The sequence below is a fragment of the Thamnophis sirtalis genome, unplaced genomic scaffold, assembly GCF_051295495.1.
Source record: "Thamnophis sirtalis isolate CommonGarterSnake01/CBP01778 unplaced genomic scaffold, rThaSir2_p1.2 scaffold_4, whole genome shotgun sequence".
NCBI lineage: Eukaryota > Metazoa > Chordata > Lepidosauria > Squamata > Natricidae > Thamnophis > Thamnophis sirtalis.
The window spans coordinates 5,541,738-5,567,306 of NW_028261384.1; the positions used below are offsets into that span (position 1 = coordinate 5,541,738).

The following is a 25,569-nucleotide window of genomic DNA, read 5'->3' on the forward strand; positions in this document are numbered from 1 at the left end:
AAAAGAGAAAAAAGGAAGGAGAAAGGGAAGGGACGGAGGGAAAGAAAATGAAGAAAGGAAGAAAGAAAGGAGAAAGAGAAGGGAAGAAAGGGACAGAAAGAAAAGGAAGGATATACAAAGAAGCAAGGAAAGGAAATAAAGGAAAGTAGAAAAGAGAAAGAAAGGAAGGAAGGAGAAGGAAGGAAGGGAAGGAAGTAAGAAAAAACGAAAGGAAAGGAAGTAATGTAAAGGAATGTGAGGAAAAGACAAAAAGAAAATAAGGAGAAAGGGAAAGAGGGAGAAAAGGAGAGAAGGAAGGAAGGAGAAAGAAGTGGGAAGGAAGAGAAGGAAGAAAGGAAAAAAACTAAAGGAAAGGAAGTAGTAAAGGAATGTGGGGAAAAGACAAACAGGAAAAAGGGAGAAAGAGAAGGAAAGGGAGAGAAAAGGAGGGAAGGAAGAAAAGAAAGGAAGGCGGGAGGAAGGAGGGAAGGAGAAAGAAAAGGAAGGAAGGACCATCTCTATTCAGGGTTTAGCAGTCAGCCACAAGATTTGCAAACCTTTCTTAAGCCAGGATCTTGCAAAATTCCTCCCCCTGCAAAGACAGAGGGAAGTGGGAGTTTTGGGGACGGCTTCGCCCAGGAGGAGCAGAAAGACAGAATTATGGCTCATAATTAAGGGAGAAATTAAGAGGTTTTTTTTGTCTCATTAGGCACAGTTGGAGTCTCATGTTGCAATCAGCAGAAGGATTCCCAGGGCAGAAAGGAGCACCCTCACAGTCGTGAGTCGTGACGGTTGTAAAACAGGTCAGTCGTAGCAGGGTTCATTAAGCGAACGCAGCAGGCATGAGTGGGAACACATCATTCACTAGTTCTGTGAAGTGCGGGTGTTTGGGACTGCCAGAAAGGATCTAAGTTGTAAGTCCCCTTTTTAGGTCGGACCTAACTTCAATCGGTCGCTGAGTGAACAGTCATAAACCGAGGACTACTTAATCCGAATAAGCCAAGATGCAAACTGAGTTTTGTGATATGAGTGGTGCAACTTTGAATAGTTATAACTACAACACTCCATCCATCGCCTCATCCATTGTCTTGCATACTGACACACCAATACACACACACAAACACACGAGTACGCACACACACACACCTACACAAAATTTTGCATCCTCCAACATTTACACCATGTTTGCTCAACTTTTCCAAAAGATTTGCAAAAAATATGGAGAAACTCTAATCCACTCACCATAGTAGTTACTCACAAGTATTGTTACTCATAGCAGTAAACTACTCGTTCATTACTACAGCTAGGAGATGCAATCAGCATGTAAGCATATTGCAGTTGAAACCATTGTTACAAGGATTATTACTCATATCAATAAACTAGTCATTTACTACTACTGGTAGTAGATGTAAACATGTAGTTGTGGTTGAAGCTATTAGGATGATTATTGCTCATGCTAGTACAATACTCATTATTACTGCTGGTGGTAGATATAATCAATGTATTGTAGCTAAAATCATTAATAGTTATAAGGCTTATTATTCCTAGTACTACTCATTTATTACTGCAGGAAAATGTAATAGGGATGTGGGTGGATCATAGTGAAAACTATTAAGTTACCAGGATTATTTCCCATAGTAGTAAGCTAATCATGTATTATTACAGTAATAAATGTAATAGGTGGAATATGGTTGAAATTATTAATAGAAGAAATTCTACTCATGGTAGTAAGCTACTCATTTAGTACTATGGGCAGTAGATATAGGTAGACTGTTACTATTGTTCATAATTGCAAGGATAATTTCTCAGAATACATTCATTTACTAGTACAGGTAGACCATGTATAGGTAGATCAGGTAGATACAACAGGGAGGTTGTTTATAGTAATAAAGTGTTCTTTTACTACTAACAGGTAGATTTAATAGATACACGAGAGGGTCATATTCAGCACTTTTAATCATTTCAAGGACCAATTTTTCAGAGTAGTAAACAACTCATTCACTACTACAGGTAGTACAGGCAATGTAATCGCCAAATGCGTCCTGCAGAGAATTTAGATGTTGCAAGGTCCCCACAAGGAGTAGTGGAATTCTTCCTCAGAGGCTGGGGAGATATGATTTGCAAGTGCAGAGGAGTCAGGCGGGCAGGACAGGGAAAGATAGTAAGGTTGGAGTGAGGAATAACTAGGCGGAGTTTAAAATCCCATTCCAGAAGGACAGAAGTCCATCCAAAGACATCCAAAACCTCCGTCCCGTAAGGAAGTAAACAATCCTGAAAACCAAAAGATAAAGAGTTAGCCAACATACACCAGGTAGGCTCTACTTCACGTCTACTCCATACTCTGCCGTTCATGTTTACTCCACTTTATTCAGTTCATGACTCCATGTTTACTATGCTCCCTGAGGTTCCACCACTCCAACTTCACTCCCTGGGGTTCCAGGTATTTGCTAATCAACTGTGGCGGAAAAGGTTGTAAAAATAGCCGTGGCTCACTTAACAACTGTCTTGCTTAACAAAAGAAATCCTGGCCCTAATTGTGACTGAAGAATGAGGACTAAAAATTAGTATTCATCAGCCAGAAGGGAAGGGAAGGGAAGAGAAGATGGAAGGGAAGGGAAGGGAGGGGAGGGGAGGGGAGGGGAGAAGAGAAGAGAAGAGAAGAGAAGAGAAGATGGAAGGAAAGGGAAAGGAAGGGAAGAGAAGAGAAGATGGAAGGAAAGGGAAAGGAAGGGAAGGGAAGGGAAGAGAAGGGAAGAGGGAAGGAAGGCAGGAAAAAAGAGAATGAAGGAAGGCAAAGGCATAGAGAAGGAGGGAAGGAAGGAAAAGAAAGAAGGGACAGAGGAAGGAAGGAGTGAGGAAAGAAGCAAAGGAAGAAGAAAGAAAAAGAAAGAGAAGGAAGAATGAAAGAGAGGGAGCGAAGGACAAAAGTAAGGAAGGAAAAGAAAGAAGGAGGGAAAGAAGGAAGAAAAGAAGGAGGAAGGGAAGGGAAAGGAAGAGAAGAGGGAAGGGAAGAGAAGGGAGGGGAGGGGAGAAGAGAAGAGAAGGAAGGGAAGAGAAGAGAAGATGGAAGGGAAGGGAAGGGAGGGGAGGGGAGGGGAGAAGAGAAGAGAAGAGAAGATGGAAGGAAAGGGAAAGGAAGGGAAGAGAAGAGAAGGGAAGAGGGAAGGAAGGCAGGAAAAAAGAGAAATGAAGGAAGGCAAAGGCATAGAGAAGGAGGGAAGGAAAGAAAAGAAAGAAAGGACGGAGGAAGGAAGGAGTGAGGAAAGAAGCAAAGGAAGGAGGAAGAAAGAAAAAGAAAGAGAAGGAAAAATGAAAAAGGGGAGCGAAGGACAAAAGTAAGGAAGGAAAAGAAAGAAGGAGGGAAGGAAGGAAGGAAGGGAAGGAAGGAAGATGAAGAGAGAGACAAGGAAAACAATATATTTACATCTTCTCCAAGTTGCTCCCAGTCAGTACTTGAAAACCCTTAAAACCTGGGAAAATGGCCAATTTCTCAGCTGGCGCCTTTCCAGGAGTGGAGCCGGGTGAACACTTGACCGGGGGGGACGGGGGGGGGAGAGGGGGGGGTTGTCCCAAAAATACACGGAAGGGGGGGGGAGGAAGCCAATTGCTCCGGTTGTGGCGACCTGCTGTGCACCAAGCGGAATCTGTGGGTGGGCTGAGCATCCCAGAGCTTTCGGTGAAGACACAACAAGGGACTCACAAACATCCAAAACACACCGACCTTTGCAAAGCAACTGGAGCCAGGACGGCTGTGGGTTCAAGACAGAGGAGAGCCCTTAGCCTAGCCAGGACCCCACCCACACCCACACCCGGACTTCAATGTCTTACACTACTTTTGATTTTTCACGGTGTCCGAAGAGCTGGGGCAAAAAAAATGTCAAACGGGGACAATCAACAGCAACTCTTGCACGGTTTCAGGAAAGGGGAGGGAAGGGGAAAGTGGATGGAAGGAAAGAAGGAAGAAGGAAGAAGGAAGAAGGAAGAAGGTGGAAGAAGAAGAAGAAGAAGAAGAAGAAGAAGAAGAAGAAGAAGAAGAAGAAGAAGAAGAAGAAGAAGAAGAAGAAGAAGAAGAAGAAGAAGAAGAAGGTGGAAGAAAAGGGGACGGAAAAGAAAGGAGGGAAGAAGGGAGAGAGAAGGATGGAGAAACAAAAGGAAAGAAGGAAGAAGAAGAGAGAAGGTGGAAAAAGGGGGGATGGGAAAGAAAAGGAGGGAAGAAAGGAAAAAAGAGAGAGAAGGATGGAGAAACAGAAAGAGCAGAAGAGGAAGAAAGGGAAAAGGAAGAAGGGGAAGAGAGAAGCAGAAGAGAAGAAAGGAGGGAGGGAGGGACGAAGGAAAAGAAAGGAGGGAGGTTGGGAGAAAGGAAGGAAGGGAACAGAGAAGGAGAAGAGAGATGGCAGAAGAAAGAAAAAGGAAAGAAAGGATGAAGGAGGAAGAAAGGGGAGAAGGAAGGAGAGATAGGCAGAAGGAAGGAAGGGAGGCAGGAAGGAAAGAGGGAGGGAAGGAAGGGTGGGAGGGAAGGAGGAAAAGAATGGAGGAAAATTGAAAATAGAAAGAAGGAAAGAGAAGGAGGGAAGAAAGGAAGGAAAGCTTATCCTTGTATTTCATAGCAATGCCTGGCCTGATTTCTCGCTTCATTCCTTCACTCCCTGGGATTTTGGGAGAATAGATAAGGACCCCGGTAAAAAAAAATAAGAACCCATCCCACCAATCTCAGCCCGTCATAACTTGAGGCATTCCAGATTTCACTAAGCAAACAAGACCAGGAACTTGGAGGTGATAAATGAACAAGAACGGAGAAACAGCAGGAGCCGATAAAAGCCAGCTGTTTTCCCTCGATTTATCTAGGGAATGTACCCACACATTTTCATTCTTGCAGGAAAAAAACCGGGTCAAACGTTTCCCAAGAGGGGGGAGAAAAATAAATCTGTATAATTAACACAGTCTCTGAGTCATCCCAAGACTGGGTCAAAGAGTTGCTGGTTGTTGACTTCCCCAAAAATATAACACAAAACCCCGTCTTCAGCGTTTGTGACGGATAGACACAACATTCGCCAATAAGCAAAATTTTCGGTTGCAAAAATTCTTTCTCCGTCTTCAAATACCCATCCTTTTTTTTTTTTTTTGGAATGACCGTGTGTTTCTCTTAACAACCGCAGGGATTCATGCAACGCATGAATGTGGTCAAGGAAAGTCACAAAGTCGGACCTGACTCACTTAAAAACTGCCTTGCTTAGTGGCAGGCATTCGAACCCTGATTGTGGTCGTAACTCAAGGACTAGTCTGTGACTACATCGTTGGTGTTGAATGCAGGCATGTAAATTGTCTTGGGTGCATCTCGCTCAGAGGGCAGGTACTGTGCAATACAGGTAGTCCTCAACTTATAACAGTTCATTTAGTGACCGTTCAAAGTTTAAGTTACAAAAGCACTGAAAAAAAGGGACTTATGAACATTTTTCACACTTATGACGGTTGTAGTATCCCCATGTTCACGTCATCAAAATTCGGTCGCTTGGCAAACTGACTCATATTTATGACGGTTGCAGTGTCCTGGGGGGATGGTCATGTGATCTCCTTTTGCAACCTTCTGATGAGCAAAGTTAATGAGGGGGAGCAGGATTCACTTAATGACTGTGTGACCCACTTAACAACTGTGGCGATTCACTTAACAACCGTGGCAAGGAAGGTCACAAAATGAGGCAAAACTCACTTCATCACTGTCTCGCTTAGCCATGGAAGCTTTGAGCTCAGTCGCGGTCGTAAGTCGAGGAATACCTGCATATGATTTCAGTCTTAGATTCGAATTGCTTGAGGATTTCTCTGAAATTATTCTCTCCAATTATTCATTTGCCTTCAGCCTCCATTTTTAGCATTTAAATTTACATCAATATAGAAGAAATCCCTGGAGGTTCATGGCAGCTGCGACGATGGAAAATGAAAACAAAGGCAGTCCTCGACTTACGACCACAAAGGAGAGCCCAAAAGTTTCTGTCGTTAAGCGAGACACTTGTTAAGCGAGTTTTGCTCTGTCTTGCCTTTCTTGCCACCGTTATTAAGTGAATCGCTGCGGTTGGTAAGTTAATATTGTGGCCGTTAAGCAAATCTGGCTCCCCTGTTGACTTTGCTTGCCCGAAGGTCTCCAAAGTGGATGACGTAACCCCGGGGACAGAGGTGGGTTGCTACCAGTTTGCACATGTTCAGGTGAACCGATAAATTGTGACTGGGTAGCTGAAGCGGTAGGGATGACAGGCTGGCCACGCCCTTTAAACCAATTCCCTGGTCACCGTGGCATGGTGGTTTTTTTTGGCATTTTTAATGTTCTGTGCATGCGCAGACTTATTTCCAGGCAACTGTGCATGCACGCGGAGCATCGAATCGGCAGTAACGCCCACAGAAACCCACCCCTATCCCAGGACACCGCAACCGTCATAAATATGAGTCAGTTGCCCAGCGTCGGAGCCCCCGAGCACAGGGTTGTAGCTGTGAAAAACGGTCATACGTCACATTTTTCTGCACCGTTCCAACTTTGAACATCCCCTAAAGGAACTGTTGTGAATCGAGGACTTCCTGTATTTCCTTCAGTTTGACGGGGACAAGAAACAGGGTTTCTGAGCTACGCAGAGGTAAAGGAAACATGAAGCATTATCTCAGCCTCAATCAGGCCGAGACTGGGAAATAGGTAAACAAAAGCTGCGGAAGGGAAGAATTAAGATAAGGATCCTCTTACCTGCCATTTTAACTCGCCATGATGTGTTTCACAAAGGCTGAAATAAATAAGAGGGGGGGGGGAAGGGAGGGTGAGTGATTGCACGAATGTCACTTTTCTGCAGGTTATAAATCCCCAAATCTCCCAGATTTTTTATACCATCTCTAAGGAACATGTTCCTCATTGGGTCGTGATTTGGGAGATATCTGCTTAACTGAGCAGAGGAATAGAATGATTGGGAGCAACCTTTGATTTCCTGCTGGCTTCCCCAATGCCTTTCTTTGTGGGAACTGAGCGGAAGCATCAGAAATTTTTCCTTCCCTCCCTCTCTATCCTTTTCTTTCTTTTTTCCTTCCATCTGTCCACCCTTCCTTCTTTCTTTCCCTCTCTTTCCCTCCTCTCCCTTCCTCCCTCTTTTCCTTCCTTCCTTCCCCTCTCCTCTTTCTTTTCCTTTCTTTGATCCCTCCTTCCCTATTCCTTTGTTCCTCTCTCCTTTCTATATGTTCATCTTTCCTTCTTTCTGACTCTTCCTCTCCCCTCCCTTGCTTTTTCATCTGTCCTTTCCTTCCTTTCCTCTCCTCCCTTTCCCCCTCCCTCCCTCTCTCCCTCCCTCCGCTTCCTAGCAAACAGGTAAGGAAGTGAGGGATTGCTAGACTGACTGGGAAATTGTCACGGAACATTGCAAGTGAAGATCACATGACCACAGAGGCAGCAGCCTATCAGCTGAGGAGCGATCCGTAGGCCTCATCGTCCCCAAATTTCATTTTCTCTAGAATCCTGCCTCCCAGACTTTGGACCTATTCCCTAAGTCACCCCTTTGAGGTATCTTAGTTCAAGAACGATTGTCCTCTGATGTGCCATTTTGCCCAATCAGAAGTCACAACAACGGGAGGGTTTTTTTTAGCCCTGTGGCGCAGTGGTTAGAGTGCAGCACTGCAGGCTACTCCAGCTGACTGCTATCTGCAGTTCGACGGTTCAAATCTCACCGGCTCAGGGTTGACTCAGCCTTCCATCCTCCCGAGGTGGGTAAAATGAGGACCTGGATTGTTGTTGGGGGCAATATGCTGACTCTGTAAACCGCTTAGAGAGGGCTGAAAGCCCTATGAAGCGGTATATAAGTCTAACTGCTATTGCTATTGTCCTGAAAATCTAATCCTTTAAAAAGATTTGATGATGCTGTTTCACGGTGGGTATTATTTCCCCCCCCCACTCATTACATTTTGCTGGTTGCGTATTTCCTCCGAGAAGCACAAGGAATGATGGTGTAACGTCCCCCCAGCCCACCCCTCTTATCATCTGGCCTTTAAAATCACTTAGACAGCCTGAATTATTTATATCCCACCGGGACAATTTTTCTGGTCCCCAAGTCTGGGGGCAGGAACTGGCGAGCCATCATTATTCCATCCTGTCTTCCCTATTGATCTTTCTCATAAAAGCGATTTATAATCTGTTCCCTTTCCCCTCCCCCCGCCCCACCCGTCATTCTTCAAGGAGGTCAAATCCCAAGGAGAACATCAAAGCTCGGCTTGATCCACAACACCACCGCAGAAGGTCATTTCTTTAAGGAACCAGCTCACCTTCATAATTGATACACCCATTGGAGTCTTCTTGCCCTGCCATTAATTTATCAACTTCTTCCTCGGTTAATCTTTCTCCTGGGAGGTGCGGGGGGGGGGGTGGAAACAAGGGAGGAAAAGAGAAAATAATTCAAAATTTGATGAATGCCCACAGGTCTTTGTAGTCTTCAGAGGTTCATCTGCTCAGAGCAACAACAGGAATTATCTTCTATTTTTTAAATAGGAAAGAGGCAGAATCGAAGGTTTAAAACTTCAGGCACTCCTTGACTTACGACCGTTCACTTAGTGACTGTTGGAACTTACAACGGTGATGAAAAATGGCCAGTCGTTGCAAATACAGGCTGTCCTCGACTAATGGACGCTGCTAAGCGAGACAGTTGTTAAGTGGACTTTGTCCCATTTTGTGACCTTTTTTGGCCCCCGTTGTTAAGTGAATCGCTGCAGCTGTTCAGTTAGTCACAAGGTCTTCAGGTGAATCTGGCTTCCAGTTTGCTCATTGGAAGGTCGTGAAAATGTCATTAAGTGGGACATTGCAACTGCCATAAGTATGAGACACTTGCCAAACCTCTGAAGTTTTTTTGGGGGGTAGAGTTTTTTATTTTTTCATTTTCATAACATATAATCACATGTATACTATGACATAGCCAGCATTGTATTGCATTATTAAATGTTTACATCAATTCATCTTACCATCAACTCCCAAAAAACAATTATTGGCTCTTCTGCTCTCCATACACCATATTTGTACCTTATCCATCCCTTTCTTCTCCCTCTCTCTCCTCCCCCTCCCTACCTCCTTTCTTCTCTCTGTCATCCTTCCCTTCTCTACTTCCCCTTCCTTTCTCCTTCTCCTCTTCCCGCTTTCCACTCCTCATTTCTCTCCTCCTCTTTCCACCCCTGCCCTCTCTCCTATCCCTCTCTTCTTCCCTTACCTCTCTCCTTCTCCTCTCTCCCCTTTCCACTCCTCCCTTCTCTCCTCTTCCCCTCTCCTCTCTCCTATCCCTCTCTTCTTCCCTTACCTCTCTCCTTCTCCTCTCTCCCCTTTCCACTCCTCCCTTCTCTCCTCTTCCCCTCTCCTCTCTCCTATCCCTCTCTTCTTCCCTTACCTCTCTCCTTCTCCTCTCTCCCCTTTCCACGCCTCCCTTCTCTCCTCTTCCCCTCTCCTCTCTCCTATCCCTCTCTTCTTCCCTTACCTCTCTCCTTCTCCTCTCTCCCCTTTCCACGCCTCCCTTCTCTCCTCTTCCCCTCTCCTCTCTCCTATCCCTCTCTTCTTCCCTTACCTCTCTCCTTCTCCTCTCTCCCCTTTCCACTCCTCCCTTCTCTCCTCTTCCCCTCTCCTCTCTCCTATCCCTCTCTTCTTCCCTTACCTCTCTCCTCTACTTCCCACTCTTCATCTCATTTACTTGGTGTATTTCAGCCTCTGAGCAAGCTCCATTTTATGCTGATGGCATTTATAATTCCTTTGCAGTATACATATTTAATTTTAGCATACATTCTCCTCCTTTCTTTTTTTTAAAAAATGTAGAACAAAAAAGTATACAAATTAAACAATTACAATTAAACCACCACCTCCACCTCCCCGGCTAATTTTGGTCGAGATATAGACGTGTTTACCATTCCCAGCTATTCTCATCCTTATCTTTATATAATTATACACCCTTACATGCCCCCAATTTGTTATTCTGTCTTTGATTCTCAATATTTTCCCATTGTAGATATATTTCATGTTCCCTCTCTATTTTTCCATGTCTTGGATTAGATTACCCTTAATTGTCTATAAGTGTTCAATGATCATTACAATTCCCTTAATCTATTATATAGACTAACAAGCGGTAAACATCTCACTTTATTCTTTATTCTCACTTTAACATCTTAAAAGTTCTATATATATATCCATGTTTCCTATATTTTAACCCATGCTTAGTTATCCTCATATATAAATTCATTAAATTTGAATTTGAATTTGAATTTAGTGCTATTGCTATTTTCCTTTCTTCCTCCCTCTTTCCCTTCCTTTTCCACAGTGGTTAGAATGCAGCATTGCTCACTGCCAGTAGTTCGAATCCCACCAGGCTCAAGGTTGACTCAACCTTCCAATCCTTTGAAAGTCAGTAAAATAAAGACCCAAATTGTTGGGGGGTGGGGCAATAGGCTGCCTCTGTAAACCGCTTAGAGAGGGCTGTAAAAGCACTCTGAAGCGGTATATAAGTCTAAGGCAGTGTTGGGTTTCAAAAATTTTTGGAACCTCTTCTGCCTGCTTTCCGGGTCCACTGGTGGAAGCTCTTCTAAACGGTTTGGTAGATGTTAACGAACCGGTTGTACCGAACTGGTGCGAACTGGTAGGAACCCACCTCTGGTCTAAGGGCTATTGCTGTTGCTAAAACCCTGCTAATTTTTTTTTAAAAAGAGCTTAGCAACGGGGATTCCGGTAGGTGGTCGTAAGTCGAGGACTTCCTCTTTGCATGCGAATATAGGTGAGAAAAACGATGCAGGGGAAAGTCTGCTCTCCCTTCTCATGCTGGAGGCCCCCCGCAGGGCCAGTGGCCTTACCGAGAGTTGCCAAGACGTGGCGGAGTTCGGCTCCCATCACGGTTCCGTTTCCTTCTTTGTCGAAGACACGCAGTCCTTCCACAAAGTCCTCGAAGGTCCCCGTGTCTTTGGTCTTGGCGATGTGCTGGAGCATGGGCAGGAACGTGTCGAAGTCCAACATCTTGCTGTTCATTTCTACCCGAAAGAGGAGAAAAAAAATGTGTTTCACCCACACAGCTCACCACCACACCGGAAAGCAAACTCTTAGCGGAATAACGGCAGAGTTTGGAAGGGACCTCGGAGGTCCTCTAGTCCAACCCCCTGCTCGAACAGGAGACCCTGGACTATCTTGGACACAAGAGCTGTCCGGTCTCTTATTGGTAACCTCCAGGGATGGAGGCAAGCCATTACAGTTCGTTAAGCAAGTGCTGCAGTCATTTAAGCCATTGCTACAGTCGTTAAGCGAATACTGCCATTGTTAAGCAAATGCTGCAGTCATTAAACAGGTACTGCAGTTGTTAAGTGAATGCTGAAGTCATTAAGTGATTGCTGCAGTCGTTAAGCAAACACTGCAGTCATTAAACAAACACTGCAGTTATTAAACAAACACTGCAGTTGTTAAACAAGCACTGCAGTCGTTAAGCGAACACTGCAGTAATTAAACACACTGCAGCCGTTAAGGGAACATGCAGTAATTAAACAAACACCACAGTCATTAAGTAAACACTGCAGCTGTTAAGCAAACACTGCCATTGTTAAGCAAATACTGCAGTCATTAAACAAACACCGCAGTTACTGCTGCAGTGACTAAGTGATTGCTACAGTTGTGAAGCAACACTGCAGTTTTTAAACAAGCACTGCAGTCTTTAAGCGAATGCTGCAGTCTTTAAGTGAACACTGCAGTAATTAAGCACACCAGTCATTAAGGGAACACTGCAATCATTAAGGGAACACTGCAATCATTAAGGGGACACTGCAATCATTAAGGGGACACTGCAATCATTAAGGGAACACTGCAATCATTAAGGGAACACTGCAATCATTAAACACCACAGTTGTTAAATGAGCACTGCAGCCGTTAAGCAAATGCTGCAATTATTAAACAAACCCTGCAGTCATTAAGCGAATGCTGCAGTCGTTAAATGAACACTGGAGTTATTAAACAAACACTGCAGTTGTTAAGCGATAAACCCTCCCAAAAGTTGCCATTTGCCAATCGTTCCACCCCATGGAGAAGGGACTCACTGACCGTCTGGTTTTGGGCGTCCAAGGACTTTATGGACTTCTGCCTGGGTGGGATTCTGGCCGCAGGACCTCAGGACATCCCCGCATTGAGCGTAAGTGATTTTCAGTTCACCCTTTTGAGTCCGGTCGAAGAGTTCAAAAACCTCCTTGAATTCTGAAGAGGGCAAGAAAAACAAACAGAACCAGTAGTTCAAAAATTTTAATTTCACCACTGACTTAAATATATGAAGAATGGAGGCTAGAACATATGAAGAACGGTTGCAAGAATTTGGGGTGTCTAGTTTAATGAAAAGAACAGCTTTTCGGTTTTGGTCGCCACCATGTAGAAAAGATGCGGAGACTCTGGAAAGAGTGCAGAGAAGAGCAACAAAGAGGATTAGGGGACCGGAGACTAAAACATATGAAGAACGGTTGCAGGAACTGGGTATGTCTAGTTTAATGAAAAGAAGGACTAGGGGAGACAGGATAGCAGTCTTCCAATATCTCAGGGGTTGCCCCAAAGAAGATATGGGGGTCAAGCTATTCTCCAAGACACCTGAGGGTAGAACAAGAAGCAATGGGTGGAAACTAATCAAGGAGAGAAGCAACTTAGAACTAAGGAGAAACTTCCTAACAGTGAGAACAATGAACCAGTGGAACAGAAGTTGCCTCCAGAAGTTGTGAATGCCCCAACACTGGAGATTTTTAAAGAAGAGATTGGACAGCATGTGTATTTCCTCCTGCGTAGGGTAGTGGGTTGGACTAGAAGACCTCCGAGGTCTTTTACTTCTGTTCCAACTCTGTTATTCTTAGTCCTTGAGTTATGACTAGGGCTCAAAATTTCTGTTGGGGCAGCTGTCTACATGAATTTTGCCCCATTTCATGACGCGAAGATGCTGAAGCTGTCGTAAATGTGAAAAACGGTCATAAGCCACTTTTTTCCAGCGCTGTTGTAATTTTGAACGGTTGCAAATTGAGGACTTCCCGTACTTCGTTTTGTTCGTTGGCGTTTTCCTCTCCTGGGGAGATGGCGATTAATAAATAGGGAATATAAATGAGTAAGTAAATAAGAGGGGTTGTTATATACATATTCCCAATGTGCTTTGAACTGTTTTTATTCCGCTGAATTTTCTCATCTGATTTTGCCTTTCGAAAGTTTGAAAAACTTTGCTGTGGGTCTCGTTATCGGCTTTATTTTCATTCCAGCTCATTTCGATGTCTCCCGGGGGGATGGTTACGATTGAAAGAAAGAAGAAGAAAAATGACAGATCACCCAGTTTACGATAATAATATTTGTCCAACCCAAGAATGTGGGACTTGAAAAGGGGGGAAAAATCCATCTTCCTAATTAGATTAAAGCAAGGCCATGAACTTCTGCAAATCTCAGATACAGAAAAACTTCAAATTTGGGGTATTTAAGCACTGCATTTAAGGGTGTCTCAGTGGCTAAGGCTGAGCTTGTAAATCAGAAGGTCAGCAGCTCAGCGGTTCGAATCCCTAGTGAGGCATAACGGAGTGAGCTCCCGTGACTTGTCCCAGCTTCTGCCAACTTAGCAGTTTGAAAGCGTGTAAAAAATGCAGGTAGAAAAATAGGAACCACCTTTGGTGGGAAGGGAACAATGCTCGATGCACCGGCCACATGACCACGGAGACATCTTCGGACAGCGCTGGCTCTTCAGCTTTGATACGGAAATGAGCACCGCCCCCTAGAGTCAGGAACAACTAGCACATATGTGCGAGGAGAACCTTTACCTAAGCATTGCAAAGTTCAAGAGCATTTTAAAAGTCTTAAATTCCCCCAATTCTTATTGAGAATTAGATGACTCATGAGTTCTTGAGTTTTGCCCCGTTTTGTGAACCTGTCTTGCCACGGTTGTTAAATGAATCACTGCAGTTGTTAAGTTAGCAAACGACACGGTTGTTAAGTGAATCTGGTTTGCCTGTTGACTTTATTCGTCCAAAGGTCGCAAAACGGGGTTCGTGTGACCCCAGGACACTGCAACCGTCATAAGTACAAGTCAGTTGCCCAGCATCCCGAATTTTGATGAGATGGGGAGGGCTGCAGCGGTCGTAAGGGTGAAAAATGGTCATAAGTCCCCTGTTTTCAGCGCCGTTGGAACTTTAAACGGTCGCTAAATGAACGGTCGTAAGTCGGGGGTTAATTGCACGTATAATTGTCAGCCCAGATGTTTCCAGCGGGCTGATTTCCTTCATTCGTTTTCAATCCGTTAATCGCTTTGCTCTAGTTTTTGACATTTACATGCCCAACAGAATTCTCAGCTGGTGACGGGACTTGAGCTGCACTAAATAAAATTACAAAACGGTTTTGTCCCAGGTATCTGGCAACCACAGAAGCCGAGGCTTCAAAGGCCCCCCGCCTGAGTCTTTGTGGATAAGTCGCCCTAGAGCCACATTTCAAATATCATGGCATTCAGAAGCTGTAGAAAAATAAACGAGGCGACTTTGATAATTAGATGAAGGGCATTGCACAGTGGACATTGGTTATCCAGCTATGAGAGAGAAAGAAGGAAAGAAAGAGGGGGGAGGGAGGGAGGGAGGAGGGCAAAGAAGAAGAAGAAGAAGAAGAAGAAGAAGAAGAAGAAGAAGAAGAAGAAGAAGAAGAAGAAGAAGAAGAAGAAGAAGAGAGTGAGAGAGAGAGAGAAAGAAAGAGAGAGAAGGAAAGAAAGTGATTATAGATGGATGAGTGGGTAGGTGGATGGATGGATGAAGGAAGGAAGGGAAGAAAGAAGGAGGGAAGGAAGAGAGGGAGGGAAGGAAGGAAGAATAGAAGGAAGGAAAGAATGGTGGAAGGAAGGAAAGAGAGGGAGAGAAGCAAGGAAGGAAGAGGGGGAGGGAGGGAAGGAAGGAAAAAAGGAAGGAAGGATGGAAGGAAGGAGATGGGTAGAAGGAAGGAAAGGAAGGAGAGAAGGAAAGGAGGAAAGAAAGAAAGAGGCAGGGAGGGAAGGAGGGAAAGAAAGAAGGAAGGAAAGAAAAAAGGAAGGAAAGAAAGAAAGAGAGAAAGAAAGAAAGAAGGGGAAGGGAGGGAGGCTGGAGTTAGGAAGAAAGAAAGAGAGAAAGATAGGGAAGGGATGGGATGGGGGGAAAGGAAGGAAGGGACTTGCAACGGCAGCGATTCATTTAACAACTCATGCAAGGTCACAAAATGGGGCATAACTCAATTAACAACTGGAAATTTTGGGGTGCATGGTGTTGAGTGCTGATTGTAGGGTCTCCTGCTTGAGCTGGGCGCTGGGCCAGAAGACCTCCAAGCTCTGTTATTCTCTTTTGCGACCAAACAACTTTTTTCAGGCAAGCAAAAATAAAAAAGAGAGAAAACTCAAAATGATCCCTTCTGCTATTGTTCATCTCAGCATATTGATTTGCTCTCTGTCCTGCTCATCCGGAGATCAATTCACTCCCAGCTTCTCTGCTTGCCTCAATTTCCAATACTGGCAAGCGGGCCATGGCTGCTGCTGATGGATTTTGGGGTGGGGTGGGGGGGCTCTTGAAACAATCAGGAGAAGCTGGGCGCATTTGATGAGAGGAAGTCCAGCTGCAGAAGGGTCAAAATAAGGGGGTCTTCGAGGGAAGTCGAAAAGGAGTTTGCAATATGGAAAACGATGAAGCCACGTTGATAGCTCAGGACATTCTCAGCAGGCATAAATCCTTAATCTTGGGAGCTTTATGATGGGTGGGATTCAAACTTTTTTTTACTACAGGTTCTGCGGGCGTGGCTCGGTGGGCGTAGCAGGGGAAGGATACTGCAAAATCCCCATTTCCTCCAGATCAGCTGGGACTCGCGGAAAATAGATGGGGGCGGGGCCAGAGAGGGGTGGTATTTGCCAGTTCTCCGAACTATTCAAAATTCCCGCTACTACCGGTTCTCCAGAACTGGCCAGAACATGTTGAATACCACCTCTGGGTGGACTTCAACTCCCATAATCCCCTAGCCGGCAGGCTTTAAGAGGGGTGGAGCAACTCCAGAATTCCCCCGCCAGCATGATTTAAGGGGAGTGGACTTAAAAGTCCTAGAATTTGCCTTCATTGAGTAACATGGAGTTAAAATCGAATCGAGTAGCACAGAATAGAATAGAATAGCACAGAATAGAATAGAATAGCACAGAATAGAATAGAATAGAATAGAATAGAATAGAACAGAATAGAATAGAATAACTTAATAGGGAATGGAGTAGAGAATATACAGAACAGAACAGAAGATGAGAGTTGGAAGGGGCCTTGGAGGTCTTCTAGTCCAACCCCCTCCCTAGGCAGGAAACCTTATACCATTTCAGACAAACGGTTATCCAATCTCTTCTTTAAAACTTCCAGTGTTGGGGCATTCACAACTTCTGGAGGCAACTTCTGTTCCACTGATTAATTGTTCTCACTGTCAGGAAATTTCTCCTCAGTTCTAAGTTGCTTCTCTCCTTGATTAGTTTCCACCCATTGCTTCATGTTCTGCCCTCAGGTGCCTTGGAGAATAGTTTGACTCCCTCTTCTTTGTGGCAACCCCTGAGATACTGGAAGACTGCTATCCTGTCTCCCCTAGTCCTTCTTTTCATTAAACTAGACCTACCCAGTTCCTGCAACCGTTCTTCATATGTTTTATCCCCCTGTCCCCTAATCCTCTTTCTTGCTCTTCTCTGCACTCTTTCCAGAGTCTCCACATCTTTTCTACATCGTGGCGACCAAAACTGGATGCAGGATTCCCCAAATGCGGCTGCAAGTGATTGAATCTGTGACCCCAGAGATGAAGTGACTGTCATAAGTATGAGAACTGGTCATAAGTCCCCTTTTTCAGTGCCATTGTAACCTCGGTCATTAAATGAGTCGTCATAAGTTGAGGGTTACCTGTATTAAGGCCTATGTTTTGATAAACTCCCTTTTCCAATTTTTTTTCTTCAGTTCAGGTTTCCCCCCACAGTTTTTCTATTTCTTTTGTGAAGGATGCTCATGTCAAGAGCCCTCTTGGGGCTGAGCTACAGGAAGTAATTAGCAAATTAATTAATTAGGAAAACCTCTTAATTACAGGTGGGGAAAAAAAACCAGCCTCTTACCTTCAATTTGATCATGAGTGAATTCCACCTGAAAGAGAAAAGGAGAAAAAGAGGATTATTCACACTTCCAATCAAATGCGAAACCCGGATGCAGGGAAATTTCATGACAAGGTGCAGGGAATCCTCACCTTATAACCATTTGTTTAGTGACCATCCGAACCATTGTGGCAACAAAGGTCATAAAAATGGGGCAAAACTGACTTAAAAACCATCTAGCTTAGCAATGGAAACTTTGTCTTCCATTCTGGTCATACATGAAGGACTTCGTGGGTGCATTTTAACAGTGGTGTATTATATACAGGTCATCCTCAACTTACAACCCTCCACTGAGCCCTAAATTTTCATTTGTAAGCCACAAATTTGTTCACTGAATTTCTCCACATTTTACGACCTTTCTTGCCACGGTTGTTAAGTGAATCATTGCAGCTGTTAAGTTAGCCACACAGTGATTAAGTAAATCCATCTCCCCCGTTGATTTCGCTTGTCAGGCGGTCGGAAAAGAGGGTCATGTGATCCCCCTTGGGACACTGCAGCCGTCATAAATATGAGTCAGTTGCCAAGCATCTGAATTTTGATCTGGTGCCCATGGGGGATGTAGCAAAAGTGTGGAAAACAGTCCTGAGTCCCTTTTGTTCAATGTCGTCATAACTGAAGGAATGATTGTAAGTCGAAATTACCTGAATGTATTTATTTGTTTACGAAATTATTCTCAATGTTTGCGAGCCTGGTGCTCTTAAATTCTACCTTTCTATTGATTTTATGGCCTTTGATGTTAAACGTCTTTAAAACACCATTGGATATGACATGAATGGCCAATAGATTTCATTAATAAATCAAGAAAGAAGAAAGAAAGAAAGAAAGAAAGAAAGAAAGAAAGAAAGAAAGAAAGAAAGAAAGAAGGAAGGAAGGACGCAAAGAAGGAAGGAAAGAAGGAAGGAAGGAAAAGAGAAAGAGAGAAACAGGGAGAAAGGGAGAAAGAAAGAGAGCGTGAAGGAAAGGAAAGAGCGATGAAGAGAAAGAAAAAGAGAATGAGAAAGAAAGAGAAAGAGAGAAAGAGAAAGAGAGAGAGAGAAAGAGAGAAAGAGAAAGAAAGGAGAAAGAGAGAGAAGGAAAGAGAGACAAAGAGAAAGAAAGAGAGTTAGAGAAAGAAAGAGAGTAAGAGAAAGAAAGAGAGAGAAAAGGAAAGAGAGCGAGAAAGAGAAAGAAAGAAAGAAGAAAGAAAGAAGGAATGAAGGAAGGAAAGAAGGAAGGAAGGAAAAGAGAAAGAGAGAAATTGGGGGAAAGGGAGAAAGAAAGAGAGCGTGAAGGAAAGGAAGAGCGATGAAGAGAAAGAAAAAGAGAAAGAGAAAGAAAGAGAAAGAAAATGAGAAAGAGAAAGAGAATGAGAAAGAAAGAGAAAGAGAGAAAGAGAGAGAGAGAAAGAGAAAGAAAGGAGAAAGAGAGAGAAGGAAAGAGAGACAAAGAAAGAAAGAGAGAGAAAGAAAGAGAGTAAGAGAAAGAAAGGAAAGAGAGAGAAAGAGAAAGAAAGAAAGAAAGAAAGAAAGAAAGAAAGAAAGAAAGAAAGAAAGAAAGAAAGAAAGAAAGAAAAATTTCAATTTGGTGCAAATCTTTGCTCTATATGAGGATCCACTCTCTTGTAAGAAGAATTAAATTCCCCTCCCTGTTCTACGGCTTGGAAAACTTTATTAAAGAGCAGGAAAGGAAAATTATAGGTAGTCCTCAACTTCTAAAAGCTCATTTAGTCACCGTTGAAAGTTACAACAGTACTGACTTCTTACAACCATTTTTCACACTTACGACCATTGCAGCATCCTCAGGGTCAAAAGGCCAGAATTCAGACGTTTGGCAACTGACTCGTAGTTATGACTGTCGCAGCATCCCAGAGTCACGTGATGCTGACTCTGTAAACCGCTTAGAGAGGCCTATGAAGCGGTATATAAGTCTAACTGCTATTGCTATATTGCTATTGCTATCCCCTTTCGCGACCTTCCAACAAGCAAAATCAATGGGGGAAGCCAGATTCACTTAACAACCGTGTGACTAATTTAACAGCAGCAGCGATTCATTTAACAACAGTGACAATATAGGCTCTAAAGTAGGGCAAAACTCACTTAACTGTCTAACTTAGCAGCAGAAATATGGGGCTGGATTGCAGCCGTAACTCGAGGATTACTGTGCTCAGAAATGTCAACCCTTAGACAAACCGGCTGGGTTATTTTGCTTAATGAAAGCTCAAAAAACTTTTTCTGACCCCTCCCGAGCAGATGTCTATCTCTGCTTCCTCTTCGCTTCTTCTCCGCAGAAACACAACTCCAACTTAGCTTTGTGTCCTTGTGTTTTTTCAGTAACAATGTTGGCTAAGTTCCTTTTCTGTCTCAAAAAAGGATTTGCTCCCCCCCCGCCCACCCCATTAAGCATTTTTTAAATTTATATGCCTGGAGTCAAGAATGGGCCATCTGCCCTGATTTAAAATTAGCCCTTGCCTTAAGCTCAGGTTGCCCCTTACCCTGTTCAGGAGGGAGGGAGGGAGGGAGGGAGGGAGCGAGCGAGCGAGCGAGCGAGAGGGAGGGAGGGAGTGAGAGAGAGAGAGGGAGGGAGGGAGGGAGGGAGGGAGGGAGAAAATGAGAGAGAGAGAGAGAGAGAGAGAGAGAGAGAGAGAAAGGGAGAAAAAGAGAGAAAAGGAGAGAAAGAGAGATGGAGGAAGAAAAAAAGAAAAAATAGGGAGAAGGGGGAAAGAGAGAGAAAAATAGAGAGAGGGAGAAAGAATGAGAGAAGTAGAGAAAAAAGAGAAAGAATGAGAGTGAAAGTAAGAGAGAACAGGAGAGATAGAAAGAAAGGAAGAAAAAGAGAGAGAAAGGGAGAGAAAGAGAAAGAGAGAGACGGAGGAAGAAAAAAAAGGAAAAATAGGGAGAGGGGGAAAGAGAGAAAAAGGAGAGAAAGAGAGAAAGAATGAGAGAAGTAGAGAAAAAAGAGAAAGAATGAGAGTGAAAGTGAGAGAGAAAATGAGAGATAGAAAGAAAGGGAGAAAAAGAGAGAAAGAGAAAGACAGAGGAAGAGAAAAAAGGGAAAATGGGAGGGGAAAAGAGAGAAAAAGTAGAGAAAGAGAGAAAGAAAGAATGAGAGAAGTGGAGAAAAAGAAAGCGAGAGAAAGGGAGAAAAAAAGTGAGAACGAAAGGGAGAAAGAGAAGTAGAGAAAAAAAGAAAGAATGGGAGAAAGAGAAAAAGAGAGAGAGAAAGAGAAAATGAGAAAGAGAAAGAATGAGAGTGAGAGAGAGAGAGAGAGAGGAAGAAAGGAACAAAGAGAGAGAGAGGGAGAGAAATAGAGAGAATTGAAGTCCACCCATCTTCACACATAATGGCTGGGAAATTTGGGAGTTGAACTCCGATCTCTTCAAGTTGTCTCACTGATTTAAACGACTCCTCCAAACTTAATTGCTTTGCAAATTAGCCTGTCCAATCATTGCTTTTTCCAATTTTTCTTTTCTTTTCAAAGAAGTTGAGCCTCCAAAGCCTCCCTCAGCTACGGAGCTATCCTCAAAATCTCTCTGAATTAACTGCTGCGAAAGAGAATGGAAGATGAGGCCAACTCCATTAGTCACGCCTTAAAACAGGATAAAATTAAATTACCCAGGAATTGTCCTCCATCTTTTCTGCCTTGTGAGGTTTTTCCAGGAATCAACACTCAATAAAGAAATCCCTCCGACATACAAGGAGACTGTCATGAAAACTCGCACGGCTGGGAGAAAAACAGAATTTTGATCTGGGCAGTGTCTCCTTTTAAGCTAATTTCTTCTCGTTTTTGACTCCAGGCATGTAAATTTTCCTAAATCTGGACTGGTTGCAGTGCCTTTCACAAGTTGGGGTCCACTGCAAGTAAGTCAGATTCAGCAAAATAAATATAGCTAGTCCTCAACTTATGATCGTTCGTTTAGTGACGGTCCAAAGTTATACTTGGCATAACTTGACTCATATTTACGACGGTGGGAGCGTCCCCCTGGATGTGTGTGTGTCACAAGATCCCTTTTTGGGACCTTCTGACAAGCAGAGCCCATGGGAAGGACAGATCCACGTGACTAACTTAACAACTGCAGTGATTCACTTAACGACCATAGCAAGAAAGGTCATAAAATGGGTCAAGACTCTCTTAACAACTGACTCGCTTAGCAACAGAAATTTTGGTGTGGTTTTAAATCTAGGACTATCTCCTGAACCAATGACAGACACTTATTTACATTACATTTCAAATATTTGAGAAATCTCACAGAGACCAGCCAGGGAGAACCGAATACCTCTTTATCGTCTAGGAGAAATCTACCTGGACTATATTTTTTTTTCACGTGGAAATTAAATTAATGAGTTGGAAAAGTTATGAAGAGTTTGCCTTTTTTTTTTTGGCGCACCAGAGAAATGAGGTCATTTATTGCACGGAGATCGAAGGGCGCATTAAATAAAAAATACGAATTATTTTATGACGTTATGCACTCAGGTTTAATTAGACCTACACATTCAATAAAAGGGAAACCAGATTGATGTTTGCAAGGCAAGTTGTTGTCTTCCCAAAGAGCTGATAGCAGCTAATTTTTGCTTTAAATGGAGCAATAATTACAGAACATGTTACATGATTATTCCAACCGAATGAGTATATCCACGCTCTGCCATCTCCAACTTACTCAGTGGGTTCTTTTTTGTTTTTTCGTTTCTAGGTGCCAGCAAAATTTCTACACAATGGCAACCACACAACAAGGAGAGGTTTCCAGCGAGGTGAAGTGGGAGGCAGGTCAGAAAAAGTTTTAAAAAGAAAAAAGTTAGACTAGACTTGATTCATTGTTTTGTCCCCGTGTGAGGTTTTTGTGGTGGCTTTTCGAGTTTGGGGTAAGTGGGGGATTTAGAGACCAGGTGGTGTGAGTTCCAGTTCTGCCTTAAGCACGAAAGCTGGCTTCGTGGCCTTTAGATACAAACCTTCACATTCGCCTGAGGGACACAGAATGCAAAAACCCACCAAATATTTTCCACTGGGGTTGATAGATAATTGGGAGATTCCTTCCTTCCTTTCCTTCCTTCCTTCCTTCCTTCCTTCCTTCCTTCCTTCCTTCCTTCTTTCATTTTCCCCTTTTTCTTCTCCTCCTTCCCCTTCAGTTCCTTCTCCTTTCCTTTTCTATCTTCTCCTTCCCATCTTTTCTTTTCCCTTCTCCTTCTCTTCTCCTTCTCTTCCTTCTCTTGTTCCTCCTCCTCATTATCTTTTTCTTCTCTTTCTCCTTTGTCCTTGTCTGTTTTTCTTCTTCTCATTTTTTCATTCTTCTTCCGCCTCCTTGTCTGTTCTTCTCCTTCTCATCTCCTCCTTCTCCTTATCCATCTCCTCTTTCTCGTCTTTTCTTTTTCCTTCCCCTTCTCTCCTCCTTCTCCCTCCTTCTCTTGTTCCTCCTCATCTTTTCCTTCTCCTTCTTCCTCCTCCTTGTCTATGTTCTTCTCCTTCTCATCTTCTCCTTCTCTAGCTTCTTTTTCCTCCTCCACATGTTTCCTCCTCTTTCTCATCTTTTCATTCTTCTTCTTCCTCCTTCTCTGTTCTTCTCATCTTCTCCTCCTCCTTATCCATCTCCTCCTTCTCAATTTTCTTCTCCTTGTCTATCTTCTCCTTCCTCCTCCTCCTCCTTTTCATTCTCATTTTCTCCTCTTCCTTATCTATCTCCTCCCCCTCCCCCTCCCCCTTCCTCCCCTTCCTCACTAAAGCAACTCCCCCCCACCCCTTTTTTACCAAGACAAAGAGGGGACAGCTGCAGTAGGGAAACCAGAGACGGGAATCAGTGATGGAGAAAATGCGCTGATGGCTCTCTTAATAAACCATGGTTCTATTTTGGACAAAGGTCAAGGTAAGTCAAGAGGCATCAGGTAATCTGGAAGACAATGCCGCCCCTCCCTCCCAGCAGTTGTCAGCTGTTAAGAGTTTGTGCCAAATAGCTACCATTCCCCCCCTGCCCCCCCCCCCCCCCGCAGACTGGCTGCCAGGGAGTCAAAAAAGTCAGAATGGCGGCCCCAACAGACGGGGGCTCAATTATGGAATTGTGGCCTCGTTTCCTGCAAATATTCTGCTTCTTTGCTCTGGTTGGTTTGGGGGGAAAAAAAGAGAGAGAAACAAGAAAGAAATTGCGATCATCTCCATCATCTTTAATGTTTTCCTCCTTCCAGGCGGAATAAATGTGATCAATGAAAAGACATTAAGATTAAAAATATATGTACCTTGTATTTTACACTGTCCTCATTTCATCCCCTTAACACCCCTGCAAGGTAGGCTGGGCTGTGGCACCCAATCAGATACCAGAAAGAATAAGGAGGCGGAGCAAAATCTTCCTCATTTTTTAAAGCTCAGGGCTTTAACCGCTAAACCGAATTGTCTGTCTGTCTGTCTGTCTGTCTGTCTGTCTATCTGTCTCCCTCCCTCCTTCCCTCCCTCCCTCCCTCCCTCTCTCTCTCTCTCTCTCTCTCTCTCTCAATGAGAGGGGTTGAGAAAGCCAGAAAGGGTAAAAGGGCTGGCTAAGAAGGAAGGAGATCTGGATTCAAATCCTGGTGCTGAGATGCGGAATTCGTAATGAATTCACTGCTCTTTCTGCTCAAAGAATACTTAAGGGGAATACAGGCAGTCTCCCACTTACCACCACAACGGACACCAACATTTCTGGTAGAGATGATAGAGACAGATGGGGCGGGGGGGGGGATAGAAAGAGGTGAAACAGAGTCAGAGGAATGATGGAGGGAGAGAGAGAGATACAGAGAGGGATGATAGAGGCAGAGAGAGACAGGGAAAATACAAAGAGAAATACAGAGATGGTAATTATAATAATGAAGAGGTAGGTAGGTAGGTAGGTAGGTAGGTAGGTAGGTAGAGATAGATAGATAGATAGATAGATAGATAGATAGATAGATAGATAGATAGATAGACAGACAGACAGACAGACAGGACATAGATAGGATAGAGTATAGACGATGGATAGAGAGACAGACAGACAGAAATGATAGAGATAAAGAGAGAGAGATGATTTTTCTCTCTCTCCCTTTCTCTCTATCATTTCTGTCTGTCTGTCTCTCTATCCATCCTCCATACTCTATCCTATCTATCTATGTCCTGTCTATCTCTTTCTATCTATCCACACACACACACACACAGAATATCTCTGTGTGTGCATATACAATACATACACGTGTATGTGTGTATGTATTGTATATGCATACGTGTGTGTGTGTGTGTGTGTATTGAGGGGTAGACAGAGAAGATAGATAGAGATAGATAGAGAGACGAAGAGAGAAATATAGAGTGATGACAGAAAGACAGACAGACGGACGGACGGACGGACGGATGGCCATTGACAGTGGTTGCTCTGTCATTCCTGGCAAAACCAAAGCTGCCCAGAAAAAAATCTCAGCAGAGGTGAAACTGTGCCGGAAGATGCTCTGCCAATCAGCCGTGGCTCTTAGCAAAGCATCTTAAGTAAAGCCGGATATTCTCCCTCCGAGATCATCCATCCCAACCCACTGCTGCCTGCTGGCCAGACCTCCTGAGCTGAAGTGCACCGGAGGAGGCAGAGACCCCCATTGCCCATCCATCCATCCATCCATCCATCCATCCATCCATCCATCCATCCATCCATCCGTCTGTCCCTTAAAAACCAAGCCCCCCCCTCCCCCTTTCCTGTCCCCAAGTTAACCCGGTTCCCTGATTTCTTCCTTTCTTTTTCAAAAAAAGGCCCCTTACTTTGATGCTGGCTGGATTAAACTCCACTTCCTTGCGCTCCGGCTCGGGTGGGGGAGCCGGTTTCGGGGCAGCCTTGGGTTCCTCCTTTTTGGGTTCGGGTTTTTTCGGCTCGGGTTTTTTGGGGGGCATCGTGCCGGTCGACCGGAGGGGGGGAAAAGGGGCTATAGGCAGGCAAAGCTGGTCACCTCGAGGGGCAGAAAGCAGAGCAGCTGAGAGTCCCCTGGCGGGGGTCTTTATTCTCCTCCCGGCCCCTGAATGTCACGGCTGGTGTCAATTGGCCTCCAGCCCCTGCCCGAAGGCCCCCCCCCCACACTCCCCAAGTGCATCGCACATACCAGGTCGCACAATAGCAACCTGCCTATAAAAGGAAAAGGCTATTTCTGATAAGGACACCCAATTCGGTCTGGGAAGACAATGCATGCGAAGGAAGAGAGAGGAGGGGGAGGACTGGAGGTTGGAGACCCCCCCATGCCTTCAGCAATGGGGCTGGGAGACCCCTGTGCCCCAAGGCTGTGGAGTAACCACAGCCACTCCCTTTCCCCCTCAGTTCCGTTGTAACTTTGAACTAAAGGGAATGGTTGTAAGTCAAGGACCATCTATACGTCTGGGTATTTTTATTTCAAGCATTTATAGGTAGTCCTTGGCTTACAACGGAACCCAAAAACTCTACTGTCCCTAAGCGGGAATGTTGTTGAGTGAATTTTGCCGGGTTTTACAAACTTCCCAGCAACGCAGTTGTTTACGTTAGTCACACGG

The 25,569-nt window shown here is 44.2% G+C and overlaps 1 protein-coding gene across 1 annotated transcript; it reads right to left on the bottom strand.

Moving 5' to 3' along the window:
- Positions 1-1,917: 1,917 nt before the first annotated feature.
- Positions 1,918-25,026, bottom strand: MYL3 (myosin light chain 3). The gene is made up of 7 exons (XM_087712404.1): positions 24,814-25,026; positions 17,070-17,097; positions 12,038-12,187; positions 10,810-10,983; positions 8,260-8,337; positions 6,704-6,740; positions 1,918-2,250 (listed from the first exon to the last, which is right to left on the bottom strand). The coding sequence occupies exons 1-6, from the start codon at positions 24,940-24,942 to the stop codon at positions 6,712-6,714; spliced, it is 588 nt and encodes a 195-aa protein (XP_087568530.1). The 5' UTR covers positions 24,943-25,026; the 3' UTR covers positions 1,918-2,250; positions 6,704-6,711.
- Positions 25,027-25,569: the final 543 nt, after the last annotated feature.

Excerpts from the sequence above, each read along its gene's own strand:
- MYL3 (XM_087712404.1), bottom strand. The coding sequence starts at position 24,942 with ATGCCCCCCAAAAAACCCGAGCCGAAAAAACCCGAACCCAAAAAGGAG. Across the intron at positions 8,338-10,809 it reads CCACGTCTTGGCAACTCTCG|GAGAAAGATTAACCGAGGAA; the intron begins GTAAGGCCACTG and ends CGCACCTCCCAG. Across the intron at positions 6,741-8,259 it reads TGGGTGTATCAATTATGAAG|CCTTTGTGAAACACATCATG; the intron begins GTGAGCTGGTTC and ends TATTTATTTCAG.